The sequence below is a fragment of the Trachymyrmex septentrionalis genome, unplaced genomic scaffold (assembly GCF_001594115.1).
Source record: "Trachymyrmex septentrionalis isolate Tsep2-gDNA-1 unplaced genomic scaffold, Tsep1.0 scaffold86, whole genome shotgun sequence".
NCBI classification, from domain to species: Eukaryota; Metazoa; Arthropoda; class Insecta; order Hymenoptera; family Formicidae; genus Trachymyrmex; species Trachymyrmex septentrionalis.
Window position 1 is genome coordinate 1,650,953 of NW_017306049.1, and position 11,696 is coordinate 1,662,648.

General features: G+C 34.2%; 1 protein-coding gene across 1 annotated transcript; it reads left to right on the forward strand.

Moving 5' to 3' along the window:
• The first annotated feature begins 4,882 nt into the window (after positions 1 to 4,882).
• LOC108755178 (histone-lysine N-methyltransferase SETMAR-like) lies at positions 4,883 to 6,368 on the forward strand. Its single transcript, XM_018498032.1, has 3 exons — positions 4,883 to 4,975; positions 5,026 to 5,403; positions 6,264 to 6,368. Exons 1-3 carry the CDS (start codon positions 4,883 to 4,885, stop codon positions 6,366 to 6,368), a joined length of 576 nt encoding a protein of 191 aa, XP_018353534.1.
• The last annotated feature ends 5,328 nt before the right edge of the window (positions 6,369 to 11,696 follow it).

The following is an 11,696-nucleotide window of genomic DNA, read 5'->3' on the forward strand; positions in this document are numbered from 1 at the left end:
AAAAAAAAACATTTATATTTAAAAACATTCAAATTACAAATTTTATTCCTAAGACATTTATAATAATTTTACCTTGCTTAAAATGCCAGATAAATCCACATAGAAAAAAATCCTACACGGAATGAATCAGTTTTTTGAAATAGTAATTTCGCATTCATTCTCATTCAAATTATTCTTTACATGGTTTTATAAGGAATCATTGTGTTTATCATTAGGTTTTTCGAATGTTTTACATATGACTTTCTATGTGGTTGTATGGATATTTCCATATCAAGCAGACAAAGCAGCATTACAATTACGATATTCTACATGGTTCTACTTGAAATCCCACGTCAATCGTTTACTGGATTTTATAATATTTGAAATTACGAATTTCTTGTAATTTACGCGGTTTAATGAAGAATTCCAGTTTCAAAAGCTGCATTCATTCTTATGGAAATGCTGCATTCATTCTTAGGGAAATGTGTTCTATGCGATTTAACATGGTTTTCCAGAAAACTCCTCATGCAAATTCCTCATAAATGTTTTAAGATAATTCCTACCCGGTTTTACGAGTAATCTGAATCCATTTTAATTCATTTCAATTCATTCTCGTTTGTTCGGTTTGCACCAGTTCATCTTTCTTCCTTTTCTCTCCAGGAGGAAAGTAGAAGAAGAAAGATGAACTAGTGCAAAAGTTCAACCAAAAAGAACAGGCCTTATGTGTGCCTTCTAACAAGCGACACAGTGCAACACATTGATCATATCATCTTTGTTTAACATAGGCAAACAAGAGTGTAATGATCGATTGTGTCATACTGTGTCATTATGTTGTTCAATAGAAAGCACACTATTTCTATCAATGTAGATTAACTTTAATCTCGGTTTAACTTGCTTTTATCTTTTTCTAGTTCTAAGACCCAGTTCCACAATTCATAGTTAATTTAACTGAGATTCAATTTATTTTTCATCTCTTTCTAGAATTGGAAAGAAATAATGAATAAGTATTTGTTCACTTACTTTATTATTATGATTTTTATAATTTAATAATATACTTACATTCATTAATTTCATTTGTACTTTTCTGGATATCCAACAAATTAGAATGGATTAAAATGGATTGAAATTTTTTCTATCCGAATGCGTATTTTAAATAGCGAATACTTTTTTTGGATTTAATTGGATGCAATTAGATTGAAAAACTGCATTTCCTATTCAAAATTTTGAATTGAACAGTATTCACAATGCATAGAAAAAGCTAATATTATTTTTAGATTGAAAGGCATAGATATACTCCATGCAATTTTTATAAATTAATAAAAATGCATTCAGGATTGAAAAGCATTCATTTTAACATTCGTGAATCAATATTTCTGAAAATCTGAATCCATTTCAATTCATTCTCGTTTTCTAGGGTGTAATATGCATTTCATAAATAATGATTATTATGATATAAACAATAAACAAATTTTCAAACCATGTGTTATACCAACACACAATACATCCAAACATATCGATAGTTATAATGGATTCAGATTTTCAAAAATATTGATTCACGAATGTTAAAATGAATGCTTTTCAATCCTGAATGCATTTTATGCATTTATAGGAATTGCATGGAGCATATCTCTATGCCTTTCAATTTAAAAATAATATTTTTAAATAGTTTTTTCTGTGCATTATGAATACTGTTTAATTCAAAATTTTAAATAGGAAATGCAGTGTTTCAAACCAATTGCATCCAATTAAATATAATTGAATCCAATTGGATTTAATTAAATCCAAAAAAAGTATTCGCTATTTAAAGTACGCGCGCGTTCGGATAGAAAAAAATTTCAATCCATTTTAATCCATTCTCGTTTGCTGGGTATGTTTATATAATTTGGAAATCGTTTGGGAAAATTTAAGAAAAGTATTTAAACATTTGGATAATAATATTTTTCTTATTATTAACAAATTTTATCATGCATCAATTTAACAGATAGCGATTTTATTTAACAGACAGTGTTTTATAAGTGGAATCGATTAGAAATCATTTGGAGAAAACGTCTTGGTATTTTTAATTGGGAAAAGTCGCTATTTTGTAATTTGATAGATTTATTTTCAATAGATATTACGAAAACAAACAATGTCCAGGTATAGTGGATGTAGTAGGTATAGTATAATGAATGAAGTAAACCTAAAATCAAAAATTAACCAATTAGCTTGGATCTATAATTATGTGTAGAAGAAATTAATTTAATCATGAATTTAATTATGTTTAATTAAATTTCTTTACATTCAACTGTGATAGGTCAATTTCTTATGGCTCAAGGCTTTTTCTATATTTATTGTATCATCCGAGTGAAGATTGCGAACGCAGTCTAACGTTGGAATATTTGGATTTCGGAGTAAACTTTGATATAAAAATATAAAATGAAGAAGATTTGTTATAATAGTACATATCATTTTTTTTATTTGTAAATATTATTTGTAAAAATTATCTTCTTAATTTGTAAATATTATTATTTAAATATATTTCAAGAAGAAAGAAATGTTTATTCTTTATTTTTATTATTTTCCAGTAAAGACAAACAAATGATTTTATCATACAACCGTTTGTCTATCTGGAAAATAAAAAAAAAGAATAAATGTTGCGATTAAAAATATGCATGTGTTCATGTATACTTTTCGGTTTTTAGTTCGGCTAGTTATTTTGTTTTGCGCATGCGCGTCGCCTTTTTGCTCGACGTGGCAACCGATGCCGGTTGCAGTTCAGTTTCAGTTTCTTTTGTTCTACCGCCCGTCACGAGTTAACGCTGCGAGTGCGTTCTTTTTTCTCACTGTACATGTTGTTTAATTGAAGTATAATAAAGTTTCTTTCTCTCACTCACCACTGTGTTATTTTAATAATAACTCACAACAATAAATATAGAAATTTTTCTTCTTGAAATGTACTTAAATAATAATATGTATTATACAAATTAAGAAAATAACATGTACTATTACAACAAATCTTTTTCTTCATTTTATATTTTTATGTCAAACAAGGATGTTAAAAAGAGGTCGATTTTTGCCCATAAATGTGTAAGTAAAAGGAATACCGTTTTTTATAGATTTTGACTTCTTAAATACAATAATGTTAATAAAAAGTTCAGGATCGACACCTTGAAAAATCGGATCTTTTTTAATATTCTCTAAAAAAAGGTAGATTTTTGCCCAAAAAAATGTAAGTAAAAGAAATAGTTTTTTTTTTGTAGATTTTGACTTTCTGAATATGATGAAATTATTAAAAAGTTTGTGACACTTGGGGAAATACCTTGAAAAGTAAGTAAAAATATTGAAATTTGTTCAAATATATCATGTTCATGGTTAATTTCTAAGGTGTTACCTATCGAACTTTTCTCTATCTTGAACCTTTTATTAACATTATCGTTCAGGAAGTCAAAATCTATAAAAAACGCCATTCTTTTTACTTACATCTTTATGCAAAAATCGGCTTCTTTTTAGCATCCTCCTTTATCTCGAAAACCGAATATTCCAACGTTAGATTGCGTTCGTAAACTTTACTTGGATGATATAATAAATGTAGAAAACCTTGAGTCATAAGAAATTGACCAATCACAATTAAATGTGAAGAAAATTAGTCAAACATTAAATCCACGATTAAGTTAATTTCTTACTACACATAATTAGATCCAGGCTTTAGTTAATTTTTGTCGATTTTAAGTTTACATTCATATATTTACAACATCCGAGAATTGTTCATTTTCGTAATATGTGTAAATCTATTGAATTACAAAATAGCGACTTTTTCCAAATGAGAATACCAATGAAAACGTCTTCCCCAAATGATTTCCAATCGATTCCATTCATAAAACACATTAAATAAAATCGCTGTCTGCTAATGTGACGCATGATAAAAATTTGTTAATAACAAGAAAAATATTATTATCTAAATGTTTAAATAAGTTTCCTAAATTTTCCCAAACAATTTTCAAATTATGAAGACATAAATAAATCAGAAATATTCAATTTATCTACTATCTTGTCAATGGTGCATATTCGCGTATCGAAGCATCCGATCAATTACTGAGGGTGCGCTCTCATGGGATGCGAAACTGCGAATATGCGGAACATTCGTGATTGGTCGTGACTTTAGGGTGCCATAACACACACATGCGGCGTAACTTGCGTAAGCGTAACTTTCATCACCAATCATATCGTTTTAATTGAACACAGTTTCTGCCTAGTTACTTTATGTTTTTTATGCTATTGGGTTGTTCGGAAAGTAATTTCGTTTTTTTTCAACAGAGGACTTAATTGTATTTGTTCACAGCCAACTTCACACTTAAGCCGCATAATCATTTTATATTTTGACAGCTGATATAGCAAGGCTTGCTTGTGAAAAAAGTTCGATTGATTCTACGCAGTAGTTTTTGGTTAGTGCCCTATCAAATATGGAAAGTGAAAAGCAGCATTTTCGGCATATTTTACTTTTTTACTATCGAAAAGGTAAAAATGCTGTTCAAGCAAGAAAAAAATTATCCGATGTGTATGGAGAAGATGTATTGACAGAACGCCAGTGCCAAAATTGGTTTGCAAAATTTCGATCCGGCAATTTTGATGTTGAAGATGCACCACGTTCTGGAAGGCCAGTTGAAGCTGATGAAGACACAATAAAGGCATTAATTGATGCAAACCGGCGAATAACAACTCGTGAGATCGCTGAGAGATTAAATTTATCGAATTCGACCGTTCATCATCATTTGAAACGCCTAGGTTTAATCTCAAAGCTCGACATATGAGTTCCTCATGTTCTTTCGGAAAGAAATTTGTGCCGTCGCATTGAGGTCTGTGATTTGCTTCTCAAACGTCAAGAAAATGATCCATTTTTGAAGCGCATCATCACTGGGGACGAGAAATGGTCTACAACAATGTTAAACGCAAGAGATCATGGAGTAAAAAAGATGAACCGGTTCAAAGCACTTCGAAAGCCGATATTCATCAAAAAAAGGTAATGCTATCTGTTTGGTGGGATTTCAAAGGAATCGTTTTTTTTTTTAGCTTCTACCGGACAACATAACGATCAATTCTGAAGTGTACTGTCATCAGCTGGACAAATTGAATGATTCACTTAAACAGAAAAGGCTAGAATTGATCAATAGAAAAGGTGTAGTGTTCTACCAAGATAATGCGAGACCTCATACAAGTTTAGTAACTCGCCAAAAGCTTTTACAGCTTGGATGGGATATACTGCCACCATATTCTCCAGATCTGGTACCTTCTGATTATTATTTGTTCCGGTCTCTACAAAATTTTTTAGACGGTAAAACCTTTACTTCAAATGAGGAAGTCAAAAATCACCTGGATCAGTTTTTTGTCAGCAAAGAACAAAAATTTTATGAGCATGGAATCATGCTACTGCCAGAAAGATGGCAAAAGGTATTGGACCAGAATCGACAATATATAATTCAATAAAATATTTATTCCCTATAAGAAAATCGTCTTTCATTTTCATAAAAAAAAACGAAATTACTTTCCGAACAACCTAATATTTTGTTATTACGACAAAACATGATGGAACAAAATATTAATGTTAAAGTTGATGACTATTAAGATTAAGAAATTTGTCACAGAAACAGAATGAGGTCTATAATTGTATTGTTCCACATGAGTTTCAACTGATTTCGACTTTCCACGTGATGCAATAAGGCGCACAACTTCTGTAATTATACTGTTGCAAAATCGAAATCCATTTTTTCAAACAGAATAAGCTAAAATGAGCTAGAAATTGGAATTGACGCATAGTGATTTTATTATATATCGGCGTAACAACAAAATAACGTAAAAAGCATAAAGTAACTAGGCAGAAACTAATGTTCAAATGAAACGATATGATTGGTGCAAGTTATGCTTATGCAAATTACATCGCATCCCATTCCGCCGATTCCGCTGGTTTTTGTTGCGCAAATTTATTTCTTTTGCAGATTCCGCCGATGCTTGAGTGTGTGCGTGTACATATACATATATTTATAAAAACTAACCTCGTTAAGTTGATTTAAACGAAGAAAATTATCTTTTACAAGTGCATGGTTAATCAACATGCTGAGGCGTGCTCGGATTTCCACCTGAGTGTTTTCCAGATGCTATGTCATCCTTGTTTAACATTAAATAACAAGAATAGAGTGATACCTGGGTAACAATCGGGTGGAAATCTGAACATAGCCCTGAAAGTAATTAATTGGGTCTCCAGATAAATATGGAGGTCAATATGGTCAGAACACTTTCTTCTTCTTCTTCAGGTAATAATGGCACCCGCTGCAGAACTGACGGCGATTCCGGCCAGAACGAAAATAGATGGAGTATCTAAAATATCCAGTTCTTATTATCTTGGAATGGAATTTTGAATTTGGGTCGATGGAGGACAGTCTCGTTGGCAAGCTGATTTGCAATTTCATTGCCTCGATTACTTCTATATCCTGGTACCCAGATTAAATTGACGGTGAAGCCATGTTGTTTCATATAAGAAAGACGATTTTTTATATCATGAATGAGGTAACTCGTATATATATATATATATACGAGTATATATACGACATTCGTGTTCTGAAAATCTGACCATGGAGTTCGATGCACGCTACCGTCCTGTGCGGACGTGTCTCGATGATCTCGTGTGCGTCATTAGCGATTATGACATTCTTAGGGGCGTTTTTCGTGTTTCGACTATGGTCTGAGAGCTCTCTTGGCTTTTGACTTTTCGCCTCTTGCCTTTTGTTCCGTTTTCTTTACAACTCTTGATACTTGCGCCTAGCTCGCGGTGCATTCATACTCGCCTGTGCGAGAACATGTGTGACCCCCCTAAGGGAGGAGGGCCAAGCGGCTCCGGCCGTCCGCCTTTTTCTTCTCTCCACCCTTCGTTAATGTCAACAAACTATACTAAGTTAGGCGATATCCCCACCAAGTGGTTCAAAACATTTGCTAAAGAAATTTCCACTGTGGCATTAAATGATGAGTGCTCGCCTATGGAGATTACGATTGATCGTCTTGCGAAATTTCGTGAGGACCCTGTCTTGGACCGCGCAAAGCAGGAAGCCAAAAAAAATATAACGCCGGACATGCCTTTAAACAGACTAACAACAGGTATGGATCCAACAACCACGCGCCCTCTATTGTGCATGCTTAAGTGGAAAATGAGCGCATTACTGAGCAGGCGTATGAGATTTTAATGAAGCGGCAGGTAGCAAAAAATATGTGTACTGATATCGTGCGCATGAATAAAATATCTCGTGGAAAAATCTTAATTGAAATGCGCACTGCGGACGCGGCTAACCGCCTCGTGACCAATTGTGCTCATCAAGGCTAGTTTTTCACTTTCTATCCCCATGTATAAAATAATGCGATCGGGCATAATCAAAGATGTGCCAACTTCGGTTACAGAACAAGAGCTTAGATCTAATCTTAAAACCTCATGCGCTGATAGAAATAAGGAGGCTTAATAGGCGCGTGGTCAGGAATGGAGTAGTGGAATATGTTTCTTTCACTACTATTAATATAAAATTTGCAGGCCAAACGCTACCCAGGCAAGTATATCTCTTTTACGATGCCCATGAAGTTACCCCCTTTGTCCCTAGAATTAAAACGTGTTTCTCTTGCTACAAAATTGGACACATACATAAATATTGCAAAAGTCGCTCACGATGCAAGCTGTACGGCAAGGACGCTCACAATGATGGCGATGTGTGCAAAAGGCAGGATCTTCCCCCCATTTGTGAATTGTTCAGGTGATCACCTTTCAATATTCCCCTCTTTTTATTAAACAAAAGAATGTGCAAGCATTAGCGGCTATTGAAAATATATCTCTTTCGGAAGCCAAAAAACGCCAGTCCTCTAACACCCCTTATAACGCTCCTAAACAAGATCGGCGATTGGTAATGTAAACGTTACAGATTATAGTTTTTATAATGTTCCTCTACTTCCCTCTACAAACAACGCGTCTCATTACTCATTTGATAGCAATAATAATAATTTTCACTCATTTGGAAGGATTGAATACACAAGATATAGCTTACGCGAAGGCGACTTCTAAATATCCCTCCACTTCCTTCGACCGTCCACATCCCTCTGTTACAAATCAGGGAGGCTTATGTTATCATTCACGTAGTAACAAATCTAATCTAAAAAATTTCGGTACTGGTCATTCTTCGTTCCAGGAACCTGATACTCCTGACATCAGGCAAGAAACATTAATATCTCCCAATGGCAGAACCCCTTGGCAGTCAGATAACGGCGTCGTCTTTGGTGGTCGATAAACCGAACACCAATCTGAAGATCATAGCTATAGCACTGTACAATAACTGCCATCCTGAAAAGTACAATATGGTCAACCCTGTCATGGATATTAATGCTATTTTCTCGCTTGAGTTCAGCTCAAACAGCCGGAGCGAGCAGACGTGTTTGTTTACTTCGCCTCGCTACGTCTCTTCGCTGTACAGCTAACTATTGTAATAGACGCGAGAACGTGTGCTAAATATAAACTCAAGAGAGTAACTAAATAATTAAATATATATGGCCTATGGTCTTAAACGAAATCAGATTTTCTTCGGTTAGAAGAAATTCAAGTGAATCTGCAGATCAGCAATGGCAATCATCCGCCAAAAAAAAAAACGAATAATAAGCAGTCCTGGGGAAACCTCGGCCAAAAAACGTCACATCAAGGACTATTGGTTAAATAAAACAATAATCTCTGAAAATCCGTTCAATCTACTAGCCACAGATGAAGATACAGAAAATAATACTCAGAAAGTACATGTAGAGAAAATCTCCAAATCACCTCCAATATTTGTCAGTGGAGTCGAGGACATAGGACCGCTTACGAAATTGCTAGATGAAATTGACGGCAAAAACTACAGCCTTAAAATTCTGGCCAATAACCAAGTAAAAATTTTGCCTAGCATGTCAGAAAAATATCTACCAATCATTGAAGGATTGAAAAAGAAAAAGACAGAATTTTACACCTATCAAAGAAAGCAGGATAAATCTTATAAAGCGGTTTTAAGAAACATGCACCCATCAACGGATCTTGAAGACTTAAAAGCTGCCATCGAAGAATATGAACATAAAGTAATTAGAATTACAAATATACGAGAAAGAACCACACAAAAATCTCTACCACTATTCATAATAGAGATTGAACCTAAAGATAATAATAAATCTATTTTTAACATCGATAAGCTACTGAATATAATCGTCAGCTTCGAACCACTTCGCAAAAAAAGGGAGATTCCTCAATGCCAGAAATGCCAGGGTTACGGTCATACAAAAAACTACTGTTTTAAAAGTCCGGTATGTGTAAAATGCGCAATGAATCATCTTACACCTGATTGCCCAACAAAAGGAAAAATTAAAGAAGTCAAATGTGCTAACTGCGACGGTAATCATCCAGCTAGTTACAAAGGCTGTTTAGTGCGTAAGCAACTACAACAAAAATTATATCCAACGTTAAGAAAAAAATCTGCAAATCAACAAACCCAGAACCAACTACAAAGCCTTAACCGCTTCGTTAAACCAAACATAACGTACGCGCACACTGTGAGATCCGACCATAAACAATATACAACAAATACTACCCAGCCTCAAATAGAAACACAAACGACAACAAACACATCAGTAACAGCAACAAGTAAACTCGAACAAATGATGACTCAGCTCATGAGCCGAATGGACACAATGCTAAATTTACTTACAAGCTTAATAAACAAAATTCAATAAGGAAAATCGTGAAATAAATATAGCAATCTGGAATGCAAATGGCTTAGCTCAGAGAATATTGGAAGTTAAGAAGTTCTTAATTGACCAAAAAATTGATATTATGCTGATTTCAGAAACACACTTTACAAATAAAAACTATATAAAAATTCCAAACTACACCATTTACGATACCATGCATCCAAGCGGAAGAGCGCAAGGTGGGACAGCTGTTATTATAAAAACAGCTATTAAACACCATTTAACTGGAATAAATGAAGACGAATTTATACAAGCTACCAATGTAACCTTGAATGATCAGCAAGGATCCTTTATAGTCTCAGCTGTATATTGCCCACCTAAACACTCAATAAAAACTGAGTTGTTTCAAAAATTCTTTAAAAGTCTGGGCCGCCGCTTTATCGCTGCCGGAGATTTCAACGCCAAACACCCGTGGTGGGGGTCTCGTTCCTTGACACCTACCCCACGAGGCCGTCAATTATATGCAACACTACTGGCAGAAAACTTAACTCCAATTTCAACCGGAGAGCCCACCTACTGGCCCTCAGATTTAAAGAAGTCCCCCGATCTGCTTGATTTTGCAATCATAAAAAGCATTGATCCAAAATGTCTTACTGCTAAGTCATGTCTGGACCTTTCATCAGATCATTCACCGGTTATTATCACGTTTACTCGACAAATTACTATGGCACAAAAAATACAACACCTATATAATGGGAAAACCAATTGGACAAAATACAAGCTATATTTGGATAAAAATCTAAATTGCAATATTCCACTTAAGAATCCCACAGAACTAGAAAACGCAATTGAAGGATTCAACATATTAATTCACAAGGCGGTCAATGAAGCTACTCCAACAGTCGCTCTTTTAAAAAAATCTCAAAACATATCCAAAAATATTCAAGCAAAAATTCAAGAAAAAAGGAAAATACGGAAAACATGGCAAATCACGCGAACTAAATCAAACAAAACAAAACTCAACAAAATAACAAAAGAACTTAAATCTCTACTTATTACAGAGAAAAACAAGTCCATTCAAAATTATCTCAAACAGTTAACTGCTACGGAAGCAACAAACTATTCTTTATATAAAGCTACAAAAAGACTGAAACAACCTCAGCTACATATTCCACCAATCAAAAAGAATAACGAGAAATGGGCAAGAAGCGAATCTGAAAAAGCTTATGCCTTTGCTGAACATCTGCATGAAGTGTTCCAGCCAGCAGCCCAAGAAATAACCGATCAAGAGGAAAAGGAACTAATTTGTCTCGAAGAAATCCCTGTCCAAAAAGAATTACCAACAATAAAAGTCAAAAATAAAGAAGTGCTACAAATTTTAAAGTCTCTCCAGAATAAAAAATCTCCAGGCTATGACAACATTAGTGGTAAATTAATCAAGGAATTATCCCCTAAAGGTATCCGATTTCTCGCTATATTAATTAATGCTGTTTTTCGCTTGTGCCACTTCCCCAGTCAGTGGAAAGTGGCGCAAATAATATTAATTGGAAAACCGGGTAAAAACCCGGATCTTCCTACATCATATAGACCAATAAGCTTACTGCCTGTCATGTCTAAGATTTGTGAAAAACTCTTGCTGAACAAAATAAATCCAATTGTTTTATCCAAAAAACTAATCCCGGATCACCAATTCGGTTTCCGTAACCATCATGCAACAATCGAGCAAGTCCACCGACTAACTAGTAAAATCAAAGAGGCCTTCGAAAAGAAAGAATACTGTACCGGTGCCTTTCTAGATGTGGCACAGACTTTCGACAAGGTGTGGCATAAAGGTTTGCTATATAAATTAAATAGAATGTTTCCAAATAATATTTATCAATTATTGTACTCATATCTAACTAATAGATCCTTCCAAGTTAAAATAAACCAAACTGTCACAAAACTTTATCCAATTAATGCCGGAATCCCCCAAGGTAGCGTCTTGGGTCCGACCTTATACCTACTTTATA